A 23,929-nucleotide genomic window follows, 5' to 3' on the forward strand; every position below is an offset into this window, starting at 1 on the left:
CTGGAGAAGGGTAGTAAGCCACCCCAAATAATCCAATTTCTTACAAAAACTACTTGACAGATTTGAAGGACTCCATGGGTGGGGATCTGGTTTATCAGTAAAAAAAAAGGCTTATCTATACTCCTAAATATAAATGCATCAAGAGCGATTAAAAGGGCCTCTGTAGTTTCAAATAACTAAATCCACTTTTGCGATGTCTAAGTAACTCAGAAGTAGATTAGGTATGCCTAGAAATAGGTCACGATAAAACAGTACCCTTGTTATTCAACCTTCACCTCACTAATGAGGCGCAATAAAGCTTTAACATCTTGGGTTTCTATTTGCAGGGTGCTACGTATGAACTTGACAGTTCTTTGAACTGAGCAAAGGCAGAGGCGTGAATACTAGGCGAAATCAGTGTAATGGGCGATTGGAGCAACCTAGGACTCCACAGTAAGGAAATCAAAACCTCAACTGAAGCCACCACCATCCAGGCATTGGCGAGCACAACAAACTAGGAATCTCATTCTCCATGAAAGATGGGTCTTCATTCTGAACCATAGAAACAAGGACTACTTTAAATGGATTCAGGATAAAAAATGTAGTCAACATTTAATTCTAACCCTTTGACCCAAAGCCTATCTATATGCATACAGAAAGCATGTAGTCTAACAAGCTACAAAAATAACAGCCGTTAACAATTTCGCCGACTGCCCTGTGCTCATCACATTCCTTTTAGAGGTAGCGAAAGGTTAGGGTCCTCGAACAATAAATTCCACTAACACAATACCTTGTCTTTTATGCCTCTACTGCAGTCATGGTCCGTCCAAGCACACTAGGCTGAGTCCTTGGGTGGCAATTTAAGTTGGACACCAAATACAAGGAAGGGAAAAACAATATATAGTGAGCATGCCAGCCTAATTTGCGCGCAGCACCCTTAGCTCGCTGGAAACTAGCCAGCTGCAAGCTGACTGAAAGCCAAATATTTAAAATAGCTGAAAACCAAATTAACTATATACGTACATCTTTGCATTCTTAAGTTACTAATTAACTGCTAGGCACCAATTAGGGGAAGGAGGACGCAGAAAAATGGTGTTTCCTTGAGGAAAACAAATAGAGTTTTCTTTAAGAATTCATCACAAGTGTTGCACTTCTAACAGAGTATGGCAACATTTCCAAGCCAACCACCAAGACAATTATCTATTGCCCAAATGGTACACCGTTTTCCAGGTTAACTGGCCATCTGCTATTATAGGCCTGGGGAAATAACAGACCATGGGTCCGTTCGCAAACATGAAAAGTGAGCCGAAGTACCAGGGCCATAGGTTAGGACCTTTTGCAACGGTGACTCAAAGGCCGAGATGAACTGCCGTTTCCCAGCTACAGGTGAGAAATAATCGGGCACACCGCCGCTTTCCCCTATAGTATTCCACTTGCTGCTTCTGAAGTATCCACCCGCCGCAGAAAAAGAAAATCGGGTACAATCATGGACGAGATTGAAGGCAAGCAGTCGAGGGATAAGAAACAAGCGGTAGAGGCAAAAAATGCAAGTTATGAATGGGACAAAAAAAGACTGCCAGTGAGCGAGACGGGACGTGATATACGAATAAAAATGCAATAAAACATTCATAGGCGAAACATTTTCCATGTAAGAGAACCGTCGAGGAGAAAGACGATTGAGTGAAAATGATTTACAAGATAACGAGGGCTGAGGCTAAAGTGGTACGGACAGTGGAAACAGTGAAAAGGGGATGAGGATGTATTAAATGTGCACGAAAAAAGAGAAACAGAATCTAGACATGGAATGTTGTAGGAGTGAAAGGGAACAAGAAGTCAAATGACTGGGTAAAGAAATAAAATATTTAAAAACTGAAGTAAGTAGTAAATAGAGGAAGATTAAAAATTAACGAAAAGGGCAGAAACTAAGAAAGCCACGCTAGTGATTAACTGAAAATGGTAGAAGAAAAACAAAAGGAATTTTTTTTAAAACTACTAAATAAAAGAAATCTGGATTATTGAATGGTGAGAAAACAGAAGCAATACGTTGTAAACAGGAACGCAATGTCTCGAAAAACTGAAGATTCGGCCAGCAGACTGCTGCGTTCAAAAGAGTGCAAGAGCTCCGCTGGGTCTCTGCATGGTGTCTGAGAAGCATGCAAAGTTCAGCAGGATATCACCAAGACCTCAGGGGATCGCACAACATTTTAGAAATCTAACAGTTTTCAAGCCACACTTGAGTGACATACAATATTATCAATATATAAACACCCAGGTGATTACGAGGCACGAAATAGAGAGACCAGTGTACCTGAAATTAAGGAAAACAAAAGGTTAACATTTCAGCATTTTACCCAAGAGACCATTTCACTTTAAAAAAGTCCCTATTTAACTTTACAAGCTGTCATCTTACCACGATCCACATACAAACGGGTGGTTCCAACAACCTTCGCATCCCAAAACAAGCGCGGCAGGCTGCCGGCAGCAGGGGGAGAGGCGCGATTTACTTGCGTGAGCGATAATTGCTACCATATGGCGGCGCTCACTCCCGCAAGTAAATCGCCACACGTGCACGCTTTGCCATTGAAGACAATGGAACGCGTGCACGTTTTTGGATGAAAAGCCAAAGCGATCGCAAAAGGTCTTTTTGCCTATGCAGCGCATGCGCACTGCGTAGGCGAGACCTAAAAATGGACAGCTCTAATTAAAATGAACTGAAACTTGAGTTAATCAGTGGGAAATGCACTACCAGACATTATATAAAACCTCTTAGTTAATGCACTGACCAACCCATGTACATTTAGCACAGAAGGCAGGAATCTATCTGACAGCACAGGCACCCACACGTGCGGCTGCGAAAGTTTTGCTGCAGACTACTGAAGCCAGTCACAGGCAGGCTTCTTGGAGGCCACTAAACTCCATCAGAGACAACTTCAAACTGTCAAAAGAGTCAGGCCAGCCCTCGAGTACCTGGGGTGGAGGTTGTGAGATGCCTGCATACTGGGTCTCTCTGCTGAAGAAGGTTCTGGTCACCTGAGGAGGGAGGGGCGAGTTCTGCTCACATGCAATAAAACAGCTCTGTATCCGCAGGGGCCAGTCCTGGAGACTTTGATGCCACCTAGAAGTGACGCTGAACCAGTGACAATGTGGGGTTATGTACCTGGGATCCCCAGAAAATCATTTTTGTAGTCAGAAAAAAAAATATGTGGAGGGGCGAGTGCAGGCATCGGGAGGGATTTTTGGCTGGATATGAGGTTCAGGGGCAACAGTAGGGGGTGGGGGGGGACAACAGTCTAAACATTCTTCATGTGACTCTAACATACCCAAGCATGGAGGGTGCTTTGCCTAAATAGAGCTTCATAATATCTAATCACATTACAGGCAAACTGTGACACTTTCTGATTACAGCCTCAATCCCCGATAGGAGGAGAGGTAAGAAGGTCTCTGCTGCAGTAATCTGTGAGTAACCTATATGCCATACATAGATACCAGTATGGAGGTTTGGTGGGCTAATGCACCTGCTACCACATACAAAGTAAAGAGACACCTGCAGGTCTCCAGCTTCGATTCCAGTGTATTAGATCAGCAGGCGGGGTATTTTCTTCAGTAATCTGTTTGCAATGTGGCTGTCCCAGGCTCCAAAGCCTGTGTTGGAGAGAGGGAGGGAGAGGGAGGGAGAGGGAGAGAGAGGGAGGGAGAGGGAGAGGGAGAGGAAGAGAGAGGGAGAGAGAGGGAGAGAGAGAGAGGGGGGGAGAGAGGGAGAGGGAGAGAGGGAGAGAGAGAGAGGGAGAGAGGGGGAGAGAGAGAGAGAGAGAGAGAGAGAGAGAGAGAGAGAGAGAGAGAGAGAGAGATTGATATAGTTTAACTCCCTGGAGCAGGGGGATAACACAGAACACCCTAACTTGAGGTGCTTTAGCAAGAACCGAAGTGTGTGCATGGAGTCTGTGAAGAGGGTGTGAGGACTAGTAGTTAGTGGTGCATCACTCATGTAAAGTTCGTTTTGATATTTTTCAACTTTTTTTATGACACACACAGTCTGAAAAACAGGGAGAGAGATGTTTTGGAGCAGAATTTCACCTGCTAAAACCAGTATATTACCAAGGTGAGCAGGTTTCAAGACCGAAAGGAGTAAACACACTATGATAAAGTACCGGAGTCCGGCTGATGCGAGGCGACTGGGAGCTCATGGACTGCTACTACAGAGTGCTGGGTGTCTCTTGGAATCTCTGCATGCCTCCTGTGCAGTCCACGTGCAGGACATTCTGTGCCAGGGTGTGTCACGGGGTAACTGCCCAATTTGCAATGCTAGAATTCCTCCAGTTCCATCGTAGCTCGTAAATGCATACAATTATCACAAATTGTGTTAGAGTGCTAGTTGGAAATGTCACATCGCGTGCAATGTGAGGCGCACACTCTATTAGCCCACCGATGATGACTGACTCGGGACACTTGATTTTCAACATCTCTTCATCTTTACAAATATTATGTGACAGCATACAGAGGCTCACTGTTCACCACCTCAATCCTCATCCATGCAAAAAGTGGGCAACTGTGATCAGGCACCTTGCAGGTAACAGATAGCAGCTTCTATCCCAATGTCTTATAAAGGAAATTATTACAAATCACCTATCCGCCTCACCACTTTTAAAATCCACTAGCCGCCACTGGCAATACCATCCACGATGATATGAGGTAAAACAAACATACTGCTCATTTCATTTAATGCTAACGTGTGGCGACGCTTGGATACTGAGCACGGGAATTCTTGTTTATGATCCGGTACAATTCTTTAATGCCAAATTCAGTACAATATTTGTTGCAGCATAGCTGAGCTCCACTTAAAGAACAGTCCCCTTCAAACTCCAAGTTAGCACGCTCTGTTTTCTCTTGTGGAATCTGAACTGGGGACTACCGTAATGCCGTTATTTTGACTGAAATCCATTGAGCTCTCAGCAGCATGTTTGCATTTCTTCTCCTCTTTGCGACCAGAGAGGATAAAGTTAACAATATTCCTACGTCCCTGATGCCACAAGCTCACTTGGCATCAGCCTTGTAACATTAATGCCACCCTTTCTCCTCACCTCAGTCTCAGGTCGAGCCACCAACAGCAAGATATTTGTGTTTTCCTCTTGTGATAAAATAGAGACAGGTTCCTCACGGTTCTGCAAGCCCACCCCATTGATCTTAAGACAGAGAGACACCCACTTGCTGAGACTGCCGCTTGTTTAGACTGACGTTTCAGTCTCCCAGCCATTTTCTTGCCAGAGGCCTCTAAATTGTCTCCAGCTATCTGCCAGCCTTTCTGATTGGCTGTGAGCCCCAGAGTGCCCACAGCCTGTATTATGTACGCAATTTAATATCTACTTGTCCATCTGAAAAAATATGCATGAAATCTTCTTGCCCATCATAAATATCAACATGGTTCGGGCGTTGGGCAATATAATTTTTCTACTCCTGCTGGGGCCATGAGACCGCTCAGTTAGGTCCACCCAGAAGGAATACTATATATCATATTTTAGGGTAAGCTGTAATCCACTTGCACACATCTACCTTCCCTACAAGAGTAGATAATGATTACTTTGGTCCAGATGAAATGCCATGATCCTCCGGACAATAACAGGCAAGAAACATGTTGAACTCCATACTTTTCACACACATTAACTAAGAGCTTGAGAGGTTCATCACAACCTGCTCTTGCCCTGACTTTCTACTTTTTAATCATAGTAAAGGAACCCAGTGAATAAAGAGTCTTTTGGGTCCAATTAGATATCTTTATTGATACATCATCTCTCCACTTCTACTCAGAATTAAACACCACACCCCACCATTCAGATTACCAAAATGAAAAGACTTCCGGCAAAGAGCTCCCCTGCGGTGCCCACTGGGTATGACAGCGCCGGCCCAAGAAGGAGCTGCCTGATGGTGAAGCATGACACCCTCTAGGGTGTATGAGGGCCCTTGCTCTTTAAAGAAGAAACCCCTTCTTGACAGACCTAGATGCCCCTATTGGAACGGCATACTCTTTGTTTGGCTAGCTTCACATAGGGGCACGTATGCTGGCCCTTTCTCAAGCCCCAGTCCCTCCAGTTTCTTTGGCTTTGCGGTTTAGACTAAAACAGATACAACATTTTCTCCTTTATGAGAACATTAGTGAGTAAAATATCTCTGCCAATTAACTGGCAGATGCATCAAAGTTATGTTTTGCGAGTCCTTAATAGCGAATTTTAAGGAATCGCTATTAAAGACTCGCAAAACGGGATGCATGTAGGAATCGCAATGTTATTAGCGATTCCTACAGATTCCTTATTAGCGATTCGGTAATAGCTAATCGCTAATAACGAATGGCTTTCCCATTCATTGGAATGAATGGGAAAGCCATTCCTTATTAGCGATTAGCTATTACCGAATCGCTAATGTTCCGCTATTTCAAGGGTGCCAGGGTGTCCAAAGGACACCCTGTTACACCCCTGAAATGGACCTGTGCACAAATGTTACACACACACATGCCCCAAGGGCATGTGTGTGCGCAACATGTAACTTTGAAAAATGCACAAAAGTGCTTTTTTCAAAGTTTTAGCAAATTACCACCAAGTTCAACTTTATGGTAATTTGCTCCCCCTATTAGCGAATTCGCTATTTTTTAGGGTTTGATGCATTGCATTTAAGGAATCTCATTTTGGGATTCCTTAAATGCAAGAGCAATTTAAGGAATCGCTATTTAGAGATTCCTTAATTTGCGATTTCTTCATTTGGGATGATGCATCCCAAATGCAAAAATACCGGGAGCAAACGGGCAGATTCTCAGAATCTGGCCGTTTGCTCCCGGTATTTTCTTTGATGCATCTGCCTGTTAGTCACTTTGCCAACACAAAAAACAATGTTCTCGTCTGGTTATTTTTTTATATTCAAGAATGCATATCTGTAAAGGCTAAGGTAATTGTACCTAATGGATTAAGATTTTGAGTAAACATCAAGTTTCAAAAGGGGATTCATTCCACACTATGCACTGCACACAAAAAAATACTTCCTAACATGAAGAACAAGGATATTGTACTCTAATATAGTTTGCTCAAACTCACCTCAATTGTGGGCAGAGTTTTGTTCTCATCTGTGCTACTGGCTCCAAGTATGCTGCCAGCGAATCGCCCCTCACACTCGTAGCGAAACCGCATTCCCCGCTGCTTTGGTTGCTCCTTTATATGCAACTTTGGTGTCTTCTTCTGAAGAAATTCCTCAAGTACATTGCTAGCGTTCACAGCATGGTGCACCGTGGAAGCAGATGGGTTATCGTGTGGGATCCACTGGCCATGACTAAGTGGTGCTGTACTCCGTGGAACAAGAGTTGGAGGAATTGAATTTGAAGTTGGGTTCAGGAGCGTCAAATTCTTTATCATTTTGTTGATATTGGTGACCGGATATTGAGCTGTATAATTACACATATCAGGAACATTTTGCCCATTAGAGGACACTGTGAAGTCCTTTTGTTGAATAGAAGGCCCAGGATTCGAGCCTCTGGACACAAGGAGACTGGTCTTTTCTGCTGCAACACTCCCTTGCACTCGGTGGCTCGTAGGAAGTTGGTGTGCTTCTCTGGTCTCTTGTTTTACGAAGTTCTTCATCTCAGGAATACAACTCTTGGTTGACAAGTTTTGGCTGGGTCTGGTATCTTCTTCAATGAACTCTGCAATGAGTTCTAAAGAAAAAGAGAGGTAATGAAATTTCAAATTGCACCAAACTATCCACCATGATGCAAAGTAAAGCTAAGTTTTGCTCACCTCATACTAAACATTGTTTACTGATTTAACATAATCACAAATAGAATTCTAACCATACAAGTATACTAACCACAGAGACAGAAAAACCGTTATTGGCCAACTTATCCAGTTCAATGTTATTCACTTGACTCCACCACCCTTTGCACTCTCCTGTTTATGTCTCCTTTTCTGGGTTCAATGCTCACACTCCCAACACAGGAGCCAGGATGAACAAGTTACTTACCTTCAGTAACACATTTTCTGCTGTGTACTATGCCCAGCTGCACATTATTATATTTTAGAATATCTACCAGGAGCAGGCTAATTCAGAGACTTTTTCAGCAATGCTCCATAGTTCCAAATGTGGCATGGTGCAATTCCATGCTGGCTCTGTACCACCCAAGAAATGATGGAGCAGAGTTGCTAATACATGTCACCCCTGTGAGCAGGCAGCAGTTCTTTTGCCTTTTTTCCTTTCCTTACCCTTCTGAATGAGTGTAAAATACAACTGTTGGTGATAGCGGGCAGACCGTTAACTTGGAACCTCTTTAGATGTTAAAGAGATCACTCCACAGAATGGGGAAGTTGGGCGGCAGAGAGGAGTAAGTGGTTAGATAGAGTATACATCACACAGAGGGTTGCCAAAAATAAGTAACTTATCTTCTGATTGATGCTTGTAACCGCAGATTTATCACTTTTAAAATAGACACGAAAACAGTAGGTGAAGGTTTACGGAAGAGTCCCAAATAAAAAAATCCTGAAGAACCAAGTGGGCAAAATGTATTTTCTGTCAGACTTGGCCATCAAGGCAATAGTGCTTTGGAACTGTGTGAACCGACAGACATGTCACAGCGTAGCCAATGTCATGGGCAGTCACCCATCAAGCCAATACCATTGTAGCAGCCTTGGTGCTGGAGGAATGGGCCCTCTAAACTTCAAAGGGGCTGGTTCTTGGCCAGTGCATAGCAGTTCTTGATTCAGGTTATTATCCACCTCGACATGGTTCTCTTCGGCCCAGCTTACTGTTTCTTCACTTACTGACATAGCCACAATTGATGTTGGGCACACTGGGATTTAAAGCTCCATCGCAGGACAAGCATGAGCCATCTGGAGTTGCTGACGAGGATGCATGACCCAAAGAGATCAAGAATCTTCAGAAACATCCTTCCCAAGATCCAGGACTGAACTCAAAACATCAGGATTATAGCTTGAATTTTCCAGACTCACAACGGAAAAAAGGCCTAGACCCTCACCATGTTTGCGATGGAAGCAATGAATGAAAGCCCCTGCGGAAATCAGGTAGAACTTTGGCTAGTTTATAATGAAACCCAACAATGCTAAGAGTTCTTCCATCATCCGGAGGTGTCTACAACTGACTACAGCGAGCTCCTTTCAACAAGTAGTAGCTGAGGTACGGAAATATAGCAACTCTTGACCGGGTTACATCCATAACAACGCAAGTGTTAGGTCGCATGCGTTTACGTCGCAAGCGTTACAACGCAAGCGACGTTAGGACGCAGACCATTACGCCGCGCACCATTGCATCGCATGAGTATTTACCACGTGTAATGGACGCGAGGCAGGCGGCACGGACAAGCACCAGGGAAGAGGCAGAGGAGCACTGGGACGACGTGAGGAGAAAGAGGTAAGTTAAAGCATAAAGTTTAGTGTCTGGAGATTAGGGTTTAGGGTAGTGTCTGGAGATTGTGCGGACAGTGTAGTGTTTAGGGCAGTGGCTGGGGATTGTGCTGACAGTGTAGTGTTTAGGGTGTAGGGCAGTGTTGGGAGATTAGTGTTTAGGGCAGTGGCTGGGGACTGTGCTGCCAGTGTAGTGTTTAGGGTTTAGGGCAGTGTATTTAGCGTAGTGTATTGGGGGTTAGGGCTTAGGGAAGTGTAGGGTACTTTTTTAGGCTTTAGGCGAGTGTGTGTTATGTAGGGGGGTATTTGGGAAAAAATCGCGATGTTAAACCATGCGGGGTGTTTGTGTGCGTTTTAAATGTGTTTTGCATGTGTTTGAATACGTAAGCTAACTAATGGTTTGCGTGATGAAAGATTGCTTTGTACATGTGCATGCGAGGTAAAGACGCCGATGTCAAGTGATGCGATGTAAACGTTTGCGATGTCACATCATACATCCCTCTTGACCACCGAAGATGGGGAGCAAGCAATGCCACCACCTTAGTGAGGATCTTAACGGTCAAGGTGAGGCTGAAGGGAGGCACTGAAAATCGAAAGAGTTTTAGTCCTGCCTTGAACCACAGGTTTGGCCTGTGGGACTGCATGATGGGATTATACAAATACAAGCCCTGCAAGCCCTGGGACACCATCCAGTCTACCGGGTCCAGATCAGACAAAATCTGAGCCAATGTGAGCATTCTGAATTTGTGCTTCCACACAAAGAAATTTGAAGGCCGATGTCTTAGGTTAGGCCTGAGGCACCTGCCCTTTTTTGGAACGAGTATCTAGTGTGAATACCATTACATACCTCCCTCTGAGACTGGTACTTATTTGTTGGCACCCTTAAAAGACTGTGTGATATACACCCTGCAACAGAATGGAAGATGCTGCCTAGAAATTCATTCTGGTATGGGAGGAAGATGGGTTGGGTTGGAAATGAAAGGCAGGACATAGCTCATTTGAAAAATCTGTAAAACCCATCTGCCAGACAAGATGAATCACAGCCTTTGCAGGAAATAATGATGTATTGCTTTCCCGTGCTTGCGTTTGGATTTCTATTTCGACTTCTCTGAAGATTCAAAGCAGGAAGTGGAGCAGTTGCAGAAACAGGTTTAGGACAGCGACCAGGTCCACAACTTGGACCGGGAGAGTTGGACCTGGGCCATGTCCGTGACTGCTTCTTATGCTCTGTGATATACAGCTTTGACTCCTTGTCTTGATTCAACTTCGGGTGAATAAGGGCATACTGGTCACACGCTTTTCGAGTCATTAAGGGAGACCAGGCACCAAAGACACCCCATGGTTGTGGTCCGCGTCCGACATCTGCTTGCAGCAACCTCAACTCATGTTAAAAACAGCCAATTTGGAGGGGACATATTCTCTAGCACACTTTTTGTAACCAATTTTGAAAAGTTAAAGATCAACAAAAACAGGAGCGGAGCTACAGATTTGCCTCACATGGCACAGAAAGAAAACCACTCACGTTAGTGTGAAGGGTGGAGTTCAAATGCAGCTCTGCTCCATGATGAGTCAGTGAGGAGCCACATGGTGCCACCTATTGGCACACAGGAGTACAGCTCAGAAATTCTTCAATCCAGTCTGGTGCCTGGGAGATACTTTAAATTCGAGGAATCCAAGGTTAAAAATATTCATTAGAAATTTCTGAAATTATTAATGCTCCCAACAAACCTTCCAGACGGTAGCATAATTTCCTTCTTTCTGATCAATGAAACATTTTACGGCTGGTTGGGCTGCTCAAAATATCTGGACTCAAAAATTATTTTGGTGTTTTTTGTTTTTTTGCCCATCTCCATTCATGCTTTTTGGGTAGTGCCAAGAAACAACAGGAGAGCTACAGAATTCGAAACAGGTTTTTCGCCATAAATCTACCCCTCTTCTATGGTAACAGTCTACTTGATAACAATTTGAAGTTTATTTACCGCTACTGGGAAGTAAGGCTGTAGCAAGGATAACCTACCCCATCCTTTGGTGCACAGGCATTGCAGCCTACCCAAGCCCCAAATAGAATTCTTGACAGACCTCAAAGTCCAGGCATCTGCATTGAGGCATCCATCAGTAAAGGACAGACTTTCTGCTGTACTTCTCAGTTGTGCGATTAGTGGATTGTATCAGGACAGTCATTTAAAGAGCAGTTAAGAACAGTTTATTTTTCTGGCTGCAAGATGGATCAGAGCCCCATTTTCTGAGTGGATAAATTATCCAACTAGTTTTCTACATCTAGTTTGAGGCGTCTATGTGCTCCTGCTTATCCAACCCAAGACAAAACACTTATTCATCTTATGATCCAGCATCCCCACCACTCCTATGATATATGAGGTGACTATCTTCTCCTTCTCCTCAGTCCACCTGGATGTCTGTTTGGCAATCCGATCCCTCCTTAATACATGTGTAGGAAGGATTTCTTCCCTCTGGTCCCAGTCACACAAATTATTTTTAGAATTATTTATTAGTTTATCAAGACAACGTTTGAAGCACACATTAAGCAAACGTGCACATTTTCTAATCTATATTCACAATAAAAGTAGGCTAATTTCCAGTGTCTTTGGCCTCCAGAAAACCACCCTATTCCAACATACATTCACATCCTAGACAAAAAAAGTCAGTTCATAAAACTTGTTCCACAGGTTTGAAATCTTATCAAACTTATTTCTAAATCTTTACTTTTTTATATAAAATTTCTACTGACAGAAAATCCATGCCTCAACACAATGCAATATCTGTCATGACAGGGATCTCCCATTTCTGTTCTATCTCTCGTGTGTAACCATTAGTTACAGAGTGAATAACAGCCTATTTTTGCAGGTCTGGGTCAGCCCAGGCTCCCAGTGCTGCCGGTTTTGGTGCCAATGTCATGTCTCTTTTGAACCCCAGAAAGGTTCACTGACATCTTTCCAGAATTTCTGAATCTTAGGACATCACCTTATGGTGTGCATAAGTTACCGTCTTCTCCTGCCCATTGCAAGCACACTACTCTCCTGGCCTACTGTAACACTTCGTGCCTTGCACAAGTATATTAAGTTTGATGCACAAGTTACTACTTGTGTAACAATATATCTGTAAGAGACATTATTTAGTGATAGATTCCTTACCTTAGAATATCCCCAGGCATCAGACTGGATCTGGAAAGTTTTGCTTAGCAGTACTCCTGCGCGTCAGTAGGTGGCGTCGTATGCCTCGAGATGACGTCACGGAGACTATTTAGGCGCCACCCATGCGTGCTGGCGTCAGTGCTGTACACGACTTTCCGAGCAAGGAACACGGAGCCATGCAAAATACTGACCACTGGTGCATTGAAACTAGGGCCCTGAAAGGGATGACCTTAACTCTAGTAGTGAGTTTGCAGAACGGGGAGGATGGGTGGGGCGGTAAGGAATCTATCACTAACTAATGTCTCTTACAGATATATCGTTACACAAGTAGTAATTTGTGCATTTGAAAGAGACACGTTAGTGATAGATTCCTTACCTTAGAATAAATACCCCAGCAATACCAACCCCGGTGGTGGTCTGCAAACAGGATTACACCATAAAGTCACGGAGAACAGAACGGCCAAAGAAGCCGTCTCTCCGGACTTGACTGTCAATGCAGTAATGCTTGGTAAACGTGTGCAGCGAGGCCCAAGTAGCTGCCTGACAAATGTCCTGCAAGGGAATGCCGCGTCCCAAGGCTGTAGTGGCTGCTGTTGCCCTGGTGGAATGGGCACGCATCCCCACAGGAGGCTTCTTCTTGGCCAACGAGTAGCAGGCTTTGATGCAGAGAACGACCCACCGAGAAGTGGTCCGTTTGTGCACGGCCCGACCTTTTTTGGCACCCACGTAGCCAACAAAGAGCTGGTCATCCACCCGGCACTGCTGTGTCCGTTTCAGATAAAATGATAGCGCACGTTTGGGGTCCAGATGGTGGAGCCTCTCCTCCTCTTTCGAAGGATGCGGAGGCCGAAAGAAGGTGGGCAAAGGGATGGTCGGCCCAATGTGGAAGGGCATAACAACCTTTGGCAAGAAGAAAGGACGGGTCTTGAGAACCACCTTGTCCGGATGAACAGAAAGGAAAGGAGGTTTAGAAGAAAGAGCCTGGGGCTCACTCACTCTTCTGGCAGAGGTGATAGCTACCAAGACAGCCGTCTTCAGAGTAAGAAGACGCATAGGACAACTATGAAGAGGCTCTAAGGGAGCGCACATCAGATATGTCAAGACGAGGTTTAAGTCCCATTGAGGCATTATGAACGGCACAGGAGGAAACGTGTGCATTATGCCTTTCAGAAAACGGTTAACAACCGGGGACTTAAAAAGAGAAGGCTGATCAGGAAGCCGCAGAAAAGCGGAGATGGCAGCAAGATAACCCTTCATAGTGCCCAGAGCAAAGCCCTGCTGGGTCAAGGAAAGAAGGAACAGAAGAACTTTGGAAAGAGGGGCAGAAAGGGGATCCACAGACTTATCTGTGCACCATGCCACAAATTTGTTCCACCTGCAGGCGTACACCGTTTTAGTGGAGGGACGCCTGGCAGCCAGAATGACATCACAGACTTCGGGAGGAAGATTGAAAGCTGTCAACTGTCACCGCTCAATCTCCACGCATGGAGGTGGAAGCTGGACAGGTTTGGGTGGAGGACCGTCCCTTGCTACTGCGACAGAAGATCCTCCCGAAGAGGCGGTCGGATCGGCGGATCGATCGCCATGCTGAGTAGCTCGGAATACCAGCATCTTCGTGCCCAATCCGGAGCCACGAGAATGACTTGGGCCCGGTCGCGCCGAATCTCCTTCAGCACTCTGGGCAGAACTGGTATAGCCAGAAATGCGTACAATAGACCACAGCTCCACTCACGACGAACAGCGTCGCCGAGCGGGTGCCGCCTTGGAAATTCCAATGCGCAGAACTGATGACATTGCGCGTTCTCTTCGGTGGCAAATAGATCTAACCAAGGCTCTCCCCACTACACAATGAGACCTTGCGCCGCGTCGAGTTCAGACGCCATTTGTGATCCATCAAGCACCGGCGGCAGAGTTTGTCCGCCCCGGCGTTCAGAGAACCTGCCAGGTGCTGAACCACTAAGGTAATGCCATGATGTTCCAGCCATGTCCAGAGGCGCAGAGCCTCCTGACAGAGTCCACGACCCCACCACGCCCTGTTTGTTGCAATACCACATGGCGGTGGTGTTGTCCGTGAACACCTGCACCACACTTCCCCGGACAGAGGGAAGGAATGCCTTCAGTGCAAGTCGGATCGCCCGAAGCTCCAAAAGGTTGATATGGAGCCGGGACTCCGCTGGAGGCCAGAGGCCTCTGATTTCTGCCTCTCCTAAGTGGCCTCCCTATCCTAGAAGGGACGCATCTGTCACCACTGAGTGCTCATGTTGGGGAAGGGAGAGGGATCTGCCATTGACCCAATCAGGATTTGGGAGCCACCACTGCAAGTGTCGTGCAGTGCCTCCGAGATCTGGACATGATCGGACAGGTTGCCATGATGCTGCGCCCACTGGAACTTCAAGTCCCACTGCAGAGCCCGCATATGCCATCTGGCATGTTGCACTAGCAGGATGCAGGAGGCCATCAGGCCCAGGAGCCGGAGGGTCATCCTGACCGAAACCCAGGATAGAGGCTGAAAGATCGGAATCATAGCCTGAATATCCTGGACTCGCTGCTAGGGAGGATAAACCCGAAACCGCGCCGAATCCAGAACCGTTCCGATAAAGGGGAGCTTCCGAGAGGGACTCAGGTGTGACTTCGGCACTCTGATGGAGAACCCCAGCAAATGCAGGAGGTCGGCAGTAGTCTGAAGGTGGGAGACGTCTGCCTGGGGCGAGCCCATCTTCAACGACCAGTCGTCGAGGTAGAGGAAGACTGACACCCCTAACTTGCGCAGATGAGCTGCGACCACCGCCATCACTTTCGTGAACACCCGAGGGGCGCTGGTAAGGCCAAAGGGGAGCACGGCAAACTGAAAATGCTACCCCCCTTTGTCCTTCTTGGGGACCAGAAAGTAGTGGGAATAACAACCACATCCTACTTCTGGCCCAGGAACGCGCTCAATGGCCCCCTTGGCCAAGAGGGCCACAACTTCCTGCTGGAGAGGGGCGAAGTCATCCCCCGACACGCAGTGGAACCGAGGTGGCATGGCCGGGGGGGTAGACTCAAAGGGGAGGGAGTAGCCCCTCTGGACAAGCTGCGGCACCGACTTGTCGGACGTGACAGCACCCCAATGGGGGAGGTGATGGCGAATCCTGCCACCCACTAGCGTGGGGTGCGACCCGAAGCTCAGACTAGGAAGGCTTTGAGGAAGACGTCGCGGGGGCCGAGGTGGATTGAACCTCACGCCGGCCCCCGGAGCAAACACAGTGGCCTCCAAACCCACGGGTACGCTGAGTTTGGTTCTGCGCAAGCTTTTGACCAAACGAATGGACAGGGCCACGAAAGAAATTAAACGTAGACGTGGCCTCGCGCGTGGACGGAAAGGCCCAAGGACTTGGCCGTAGCCCGAGAGTCCTTAAAACGCTCCAGTGCCGTGTCGGCCTTATCACCAAACAGGTGAGTGCTGTCAAAAGGCATGTCTATTAGCGAGCTCTGGACGTCCAGGGAGAACCCAGAGGACCTCAACCAGGCGTGGCGCCGAATCGTCACGGTCGTGGTAATTAGCCTACCGAAGGAGTCCACGGTGTCCAAGCCACTGTGGAAAAGTAAATTTTGCCATGTTCTGTGTCCCTACGCGTCCTCCATCATATGTTATGTGTGCATGATTAAATATGCATATGTATTCCCCATGTTCGATTAAAGACGCAATTACAGTTGTGTCCACCTCTAGTATGTCAGTTTCCAGTTCTCGTGAATACTACGAATATCAGGCCTATGTAAAGTTACGTTGCCACGTTTCTCAGTGTGCACGTTATTCCATTGTAAAGTCCCCGTTTCTAGGCCTCAAAAGGGCCCGGACACCAGATTCAGCTCCTGTCTCCTGAAGCCTCGCTGAGGAGCGATACAGCCCCCACCTGTATCCTCGACCCTTCACTTACTTCCTGCTTCGCAGTGCCCGGCTCAGCCTAGCCCTGCCTCTGAGTCTGCCAAGAGTATGTTATGATTCCAGTTATCAGTTCAGTCCTCCTTCTCTGCATTCCTAAGCTACTGAACTACATCAATAGTTTCCGTCATTGTCTAGCCTTTACGTCTCCATGTAAGGGAAATACTGTATTAATGGTCATTTAATATTCTTCATCACGCACTACATGTAGAATAATGCATGCTCTAGTCTTAGAGTCTGTTAGCCTTTACCCCGATAACTTTTGGATTCTATCAACATGTTCTCTAAACATCAGATACTAGATACTGCTTAGGTACATGTCGCCCTGACTCTCCAGACTCTCCAGACTTCAGTCTCTGCTCCTAGCACAGAGTTCGAAGCCCCCAGCTTCTCCTAGTAACACGTCATTGCCAGCTTGCGCGCACCATTAGGTCAGAGGTCCCGGCTCCTTAGGTAGCCCCCTCCATGTCTCCGCCTCATTCATGACATATTCTGTTACGTTTGCATCACATGTCTATGTATACGCCTCTGTTACACCCACTTTCACCCTTATCTTTCGCGACTGCTATTGACCACACCCACTGCTCCGCCTATCCTATGTACTGTAATGCAACTGTTTTAGTATATATGTTCGTGTATTGTTATTAAAAGTCAGCGCGCTCATCCCAGATCCTGTCCCGGCAGCTGCCGGGCCCTGCCATCCTATTCCTGTGCAGGTTTGTCCTGTTCCTGTCCTTATGCTGTATTAAACCTGCAAAACTCCTACTACCTCGAATCTTGACTCTTATTTATTGAGCTATCTGTTATTGCTATGCCTAGACAAACCTAGATCCGGTATTATTTATTTATATACCACATAATGGCGCCCGAATAGGGACTTGCCCTTTCCCCACGCGCCGGTGAAGCCACGCCGGCCCCCTGACCCTCTGCAGCCGTGACGGAACCATACCGTGCACGTGCAGATATTTCTGCTTCAAGTATCCCTCAGGCCCACGGAGGAGACGGAGGTGGCGGTCCAGCATCCAGACGAGGCGGTGGAGGAACGCGGCGAGTCCCGACCAGAGCCCAAGCCGAGAGTCCAAGGTCCGAGGTATCCGGAGGCCCACCCGTAACAGAAGTCCGAAGTTCGTCCGTCCGGCGTCGAAGCAGTCCAGTCCCGTCCGAGGCCTTCCGTTCTTGCTGCCCGGTGAGTACCGTTGCTGGGGTAGTATCTAGACAGGGTCAATCTAATTGACTCTGGTCCGTGGGTTGGTGGTACACAGACCCACAAAACGAAGTGTCCACTTCGGTGGAGACCGGTAAGTTTCGTACTGTTTCAGCAGTGCATCTAGTTTCTGTTCTAGTCAGTTCTGTTCTCGAGAGAATTCATGTATTCTGTTTCCCGTATTCCAGGTAGTATTCTGTTCGAACTGTTATTCTGAATGTTATTCATGTATTTTAATGTCGTGGTATGAGTGCGAAGTGATTCTCGTGTTCATTGTGTATTGTATTGTGTCCAGATTATAGTTCAGTCATGCCACTCTTTTCAAAACTGCGTCAGTTAAAAACCAGAAAAGGTCTGCTAGAAGCAGCAGTTCCTGTCCCGCCTAGGGACAGTCCAGGTCATTTTATGTATCAAAAGCATGGCATAAGCGCCATATTGTATCTAGATTTATGGGTAGAGTATACCAAACAGTTAGAAGAAAAGTATAGATGGCCCGTATCGGGTACATGGGATGCCGAGTGCATCATGAGAGTAGAGGAGGCATTATGGAAAAAGAAAGCCAGACAGTCACAGAAAGATGCCATCGAGTTATGGCGCAAAGAATCTCATAAAAGAACCGAAAAAGAAATCAGAAAGTCTGAATTAAGTAGAGAATCCTTAGAACGAGCACATGAAAAAGAATTAATCGAGATAGGTGAACGAATTAGAACTGAACAGTCAGACAGACAGAGGCATGCTCTTGTTAAGGGTATGTATCCCCTTCTTGCCGAAGGCTTGCCAAAAGCGACCCCGGAGGCATCCAGTAATTTCCCGCCACCATTAGTTCCGCTCAAGCTACGTCACAAACCGACCGCAGCTGATATTTTCATTTCGTCCTATTTGGACGACACAGTCCCAGAATATGCAAATCCTGTTCCCGCTCCGCCAGTCCCTGTAAATCAGGCACTTCCCGTTCCTCCAGACACCGGAGTACCTGTTACGGTACCCCCGGTCCAGCCCGCCATACAAGTCCAGCCTGCATTTCCATTTCCCACTCTGCCAGCACGAAGAGCATCAGTAGACGACTCTAGTTTAGGGGCCGCAGGGGGAGGTACTCCAGGAACCCCGCCGCCGCACAAGCGTTTAACGTTAGCCGAATTACATGCACAGGCGTCACAGCGTACGCCCAGATATCAGTCTGTTGCAGAAATAAGAAAAGCCCTTACCGAATGTGGCTATGATCCAGTCCCAGGCGAGGATAATATGGTTTTATATTCATTACGCGTAAGAAAGGTGACCGAGTATCTAGTCACCCTACCAGACATGAAAGAAGATCTAGACAGAATATATCGTTTCATCCGTACCGGGAATGATCCAGAAAGTATTAGTGATGTCATGTGCCAAAGAAAAGCTGAAGTCCAGCTCATGCTATTAAAGTTTCTGATTAATTGTCTAATAAGGGAACAAGATTATCCGACCAAAGATCAGGCCGAAATGAAAGTCCTGACAAGGTGGAGTGATAATATAGCCGAGGGTAAGCACAGAACTATCAGTAGTATAGAGAGTATGTATAAGAAGATCCGTAAAGAAATAATAAGGGTACACGAACAACGTAAAGCAGCACAAGTAAGCGAGAAAGAAAATGACTCTTCTACAGAAGAGGTAGAGGACGAGAATCCCGACAGAATAGCGTATGTAGGAAAATCTAGATTTCCAGATCGCCATTTGCGCCTAGAACACAAGTCAATTTTTCACCATCCAGCACCAGAACAAGGTTCTCTGGAACAAGTATTTCAAGCTACCGATCACATTCTGAAATCACGAATCGGTTATAGCGAGTTAAGTACTATGCATGAACAAGAACTAGTCCGATCAGCAGTCCGATGGATTACTGATTCTACCACTTTTCCAGACGAAATAGTGGCACAAATGTTTCTGAAAATGCCCCCAGCCGAGCAGCGACTGGCGGGTATGTATATGATTCAGCACCTCATTACTTTGTATGAGGGTCAACATTCTGATCCAGGTCCGTTACACGATGTCCTGAACGAGTTACTCCAGTACAAATGGAAAGGTTTAGGTACTGATTTGATTAGTGTCATTCTAGAACAGCGCCACAAATACAGAACGTTTTTGAACCCGCATTTTGTTCATGTCTCACCCCCAGAAAATAAACCCTTTTACATCGACAGACAGAATCCGTTACGAGAAGTGCATCCAGTTAAGACAGACGGTGGTGAAATGCAACGAGTGTTTGTTTACACTCCGATTACAAAGATGGAACTCTTAGAGATGAAAAAGTTAATTCCCTGTCATGATAAAGACCCAGCAGGGTTCCACCGAGAATTAAAGGACATGCTCCGTATGGGAGAATACACGTATCCAGATATCATTAAAATGTTAAAAGTCTTGTTGCCCGCAGGGGTATATGAGAAACTCAAAGAAAAAGAATGGGAGGTGGGAGAGAAAAAGATCGATTGGGTAGTTCTAGAAGCCGAAGATAAGGCACGAGTACCAGGTACCGGTCTTGGAGATAAATGTAAAGAATTACCAGAATTATTAATACAAGTTTTACCCAGATTATTGACAACTAGAAAGGAAGACTGGGATGCAATCTCAGCCTGTAAACAGAAACAAGACGAAGATATTAGTGATTATTATTCTAGATTTGAGAAATGTTTTAGCATCAACAGTGGCCTCAAGACAAGTAGTGAGTCATACCCTCATCTTTTTGTTACTAAATTAGTCGAGAATTCAAGCCCACAAATTAAAAACCGAGTTTTGAAAGTCGAAAGTACCTGGCAAGCTAATACCCCGTCCCAGATGTTACAGATGCTTCAATATCACCAGAATAGAATCAGAGAAGAACAAGATCACGAGAGAAAACGTATGAAAGACACGAAAATGAAAGTACTAGTTGCACAATCTGTTCCTCAAGACAGTCAGAAAAGGGGTCCAAATCAAGCCAGTCATCCTGCAGCTCCCGTTAAAGGAAACTGCAATTATTGTAAACAGCCAGGTCATTTTATAAACGAGTGTGCAGTTCTGAAACACAACATAGCTACCGGTAAGACTAAAGAAAGACCACGTCCGCCTAGACAAGAACAAGTTTCACAGACTTCTCAGCCACAGAATGCACCTCAGACAGTTACAGCACCGCAGCCTATCGCTGCAACACAGCATGTTACACAGCAGATGTACCAGTATGCACAGTCTGAGTATCCAGAGTATCAGCCATATTCATGAAACAGCCTAGAGAGGGAGGTAGGCTTGCCTCTCATCGAGATACCTGTAGATCAAGAAGGTCCCTATGTTCATAGTCAAGTATTAGGGAAAGACAGAAAGTTTCTGATTGATACAGGGGCAAGTAGGACCACAATTAGTCACGCCGAAGTTCCAGGGGCTCCGCTCTCAGGCTCTAGAAATGTTTCCCTTGGATTTTCAGGAAAACCTATTGTGAATGAAATATCAAAGCCAGTTACTCTAGAAGTAGGTCCATTGTCCCGCACTACTGATCTGTTACTTACTAAGTCATGTCCAGAAAACCTATTAGGCATTAAAACACTGAAAGAGTTAGGTGCAGTTATATGCTGTTCCCCAGAGGGAATACGATTGTTCCTACGTGACTTCAAGGGTCACTATGTATTACGAGATTTTGATCCTAGATTGTCTAATGTTCCGCAGCATCTATGGGCGCAAGGTCCAACTGATGTTGGCTTTATGCAAATCACACCCCATCGTGTGACTCTCAAGCCAGGTGTAGTCCTACCACGAATCAGACAGTACAGATTGCCACCTGAGGCTGTAGCAGCCTTATCCAAAATTATTGACGAGCTCATGGCTCAAGGAGTAGTTGTAGAAACTGACTCCAATGTATGCAATTCTCCGATCATTCCTGTCATGAAACGTACTGATCCGAATGCATCTCCAGTATATCGATTAGTGATTGATCTCCGAGAACTTAATAAATGTATTATTCCCCAGTACCCAGTTGTCCCAGATATTTCTTCCCTATTGACAGCCATTGATTCCGAAGCCTCATTTTTCACTGTCATAGACCTCAAGAATGCATTTTTCAGTGTTCCCATTCATCCAGACAGCCAGTTTCTTTTCGGATTTTGTTTAAATGGAAGGAGCTATATGTTCACACGAGCTCCTCAAGGTTTCACAGAAAGTCCAAGTATTTACAGTCAAGCACTCAAGAGACAACTAGACAACATTCACATGCCAACTGACACTGCCCTGCTCCAGTATGTCGATGATCTACTGATCACAGCCCGTTCTGAACGTGCTTGCGAGCGAGCATCCCTTACAGTCTTGTATTTCCTAGCCGAGATGGGACACAAGGTGTCCCCTTCGAAGCTTCAATTCTGTGTCCAGCAAGTGGTCTACTTAGGACACTTACTGTCCAAGAGGGGTAGGCAGTTGACACCAGACCGTATCCAGTTGATAGCGAGTCTTCCTCAGCCCAAGTCCCAGAAGGAGGTACGTGCTTTTATCGGCCTTACTTCTTATTGCAGACAATGGATTCCTCAGTATGCATTTCTAGCCAAGCCACTGATACAGTTAACGACACAGGAGGCAGCCGTATCGACTGTTCTCCCTTGGACATCTGAACATACACTCAGTTTCAATGAGTTAAAGAAAGCCCTATGTCAAGCTCCAGTTCTAGCTACACCGAACTACAGTAAGCCTTTTACACTTTTCGTCACGGAACGTGAAGGTACAGCATTATCTGTCCTCACACAAGATCAAGCAGGACAACACAAGCCCTGTGCTTATTTTTCGAGCACATTAGATCCTGTAGCCCAGGCTCTGCCTGCGTGCCTCAAGTCAGTTGCAGCCACAGCACTAGCTATCAGACAAAGCGATTCCATAGTATTAGGACACTCCCTGACAGTACAGGTTCCACACTCCGTGGAAGTTCTTTTAAACCGAACACAAACTCAGCACTTGACAATTGCACGTTTAACAGGTTATGAATTGACACTGTTCCAGCCACACATAGAAATCAGACGCTGCAACGTTTTAAATCCTGCCACACTGTTACCATCAGTTACTTCGAATTCTGCCACACACGACTGTGTGGAAGTAGTTAACATCATGACAAAGCCAAGACAAGATCTGACAGATATTCCATTACCAGATCCCGACCTGACACTTTATGTGGATGGTTCCTGCATGAGAACTAGTACAGGAGAACTAGTAGCCGCGTATGCAGTGACTACTGACACCGAAGTTATAGAGACACACCGCATTGACACTCTGTCTGCTCAAGCAGCGGAGCTAGTTGCTCTGACTCAAGCCTGCATACACGCCAAGAACTTGAAAGTTAATATTTACACCGATTCACGTTACGCATTTGGAGTTGTACACGACTTCGGAGTGCTCTGGCAAGAGAGAGGTTTCATGACTTCTCATGGAACCAAGATTCAGCATGGTCTCCTTATTCAAGCTCTGTTAGATGCAATACATTTACCGACATCCATTGCTATCATGAAATGCAAAGCACATACGAAAGTTACTGACACTATTTCCCAAGGTAATGATCTAGCAGATCGCACAGCCAAGCTTATAGCTCAGACACCAGACATTCCAGTAAATAAGACACCGACATACACTCCAGATCCAACTACCTGTATGACAGTTAAGGACCCTACACAAGATGTCATAGATATCCAGTTACATGCTACTCCCGATGAAATCAAGAAATGGTCCGAACAAGGAGGGGTCCAGACAGATCAAGGATGGTTAACGAAGGGTAGAGCCACATGGTTTCTCCCCGACTCCATGGTTCAAGTCATTATTAATACCGCACATAGTCCAGCACATTTAGGAGAAAAAGCCATGTTAGACAGTATCCAGAATATTTGGTTCAACAAGCATTTACGAGCTGCAGCTAAGCAGAAAGTCCGTACCTGTATGATATGTTGCCAGTTTAATCCAGGTAAAAGTGTCCCGGTGGAACAAGGTGGATTCCAGCCCCCTGACCACCCTTTTGAAGTCCTCCAGATGGATTACATTCAGATGGAGCGATGTCGAGGTTTCAAGTATGTCCTTGTAGTTGTATGCGCTTTGTCCAGGTGGACGGAGGCATATCCAGTTCCAGACTACACAGCCGCGACCACTGCCAAGCAGTTGGTTCGTGAGTTCTTCCCCCGTTATGGACTCCCTAGGGTCGTATATTCTGACAACGGCCAACCATTCTCATCTGAACTCATGAAGCATGTTTCCCTTTTGTTAGGGTACCAGTGGAAGTTCCATTGTGTACGCCATCCTGAAGCAGCCGGTCTCGTAGAGAGACATAATC

General features: G+C 46.0%; 1 protein-coding gene across 8 annotated transcripts in view; it reads right to left on the minus strand.

Moving 5' to 3' along the window:
- Window positions 1–23,929, minus strand: part of RELB (RELB proto-oncogene, NF-kB subunit) — a 708,968-nt gene that overhangs the window by 532,211 nt on the left and 152,828 nt on the right. For all 8 annotated transcript variants that reach the window (XM_078660918.1, XM_078660919.1, XM_078660925.1 and 5 more), the window contains one exon: window positions 7,056–7,669. In XM_078660918.1, the coding sequence (XP_078517044.1) occupies window positions 7,056–7,669 (614 nt within the window). The remainder of the gene's footprint in view (window positions 1–7,055; window positions 7,670–23,929) is intronic.

Source organism: Lissotriton helveticus, chromosome 9, assembly GCF_964261635.1.
Source record: "Lissotriton helveticus chromosome 9, aLisHel1.1, whole genome shotgun sequence".
Taxonomy (NCBI): domain Eukaryota; kingdom Metazoa; phylum Chordata; class Amphibia; order Caudata; family Salamandridae; genus Lissotriton; species Lissotriton helveticus.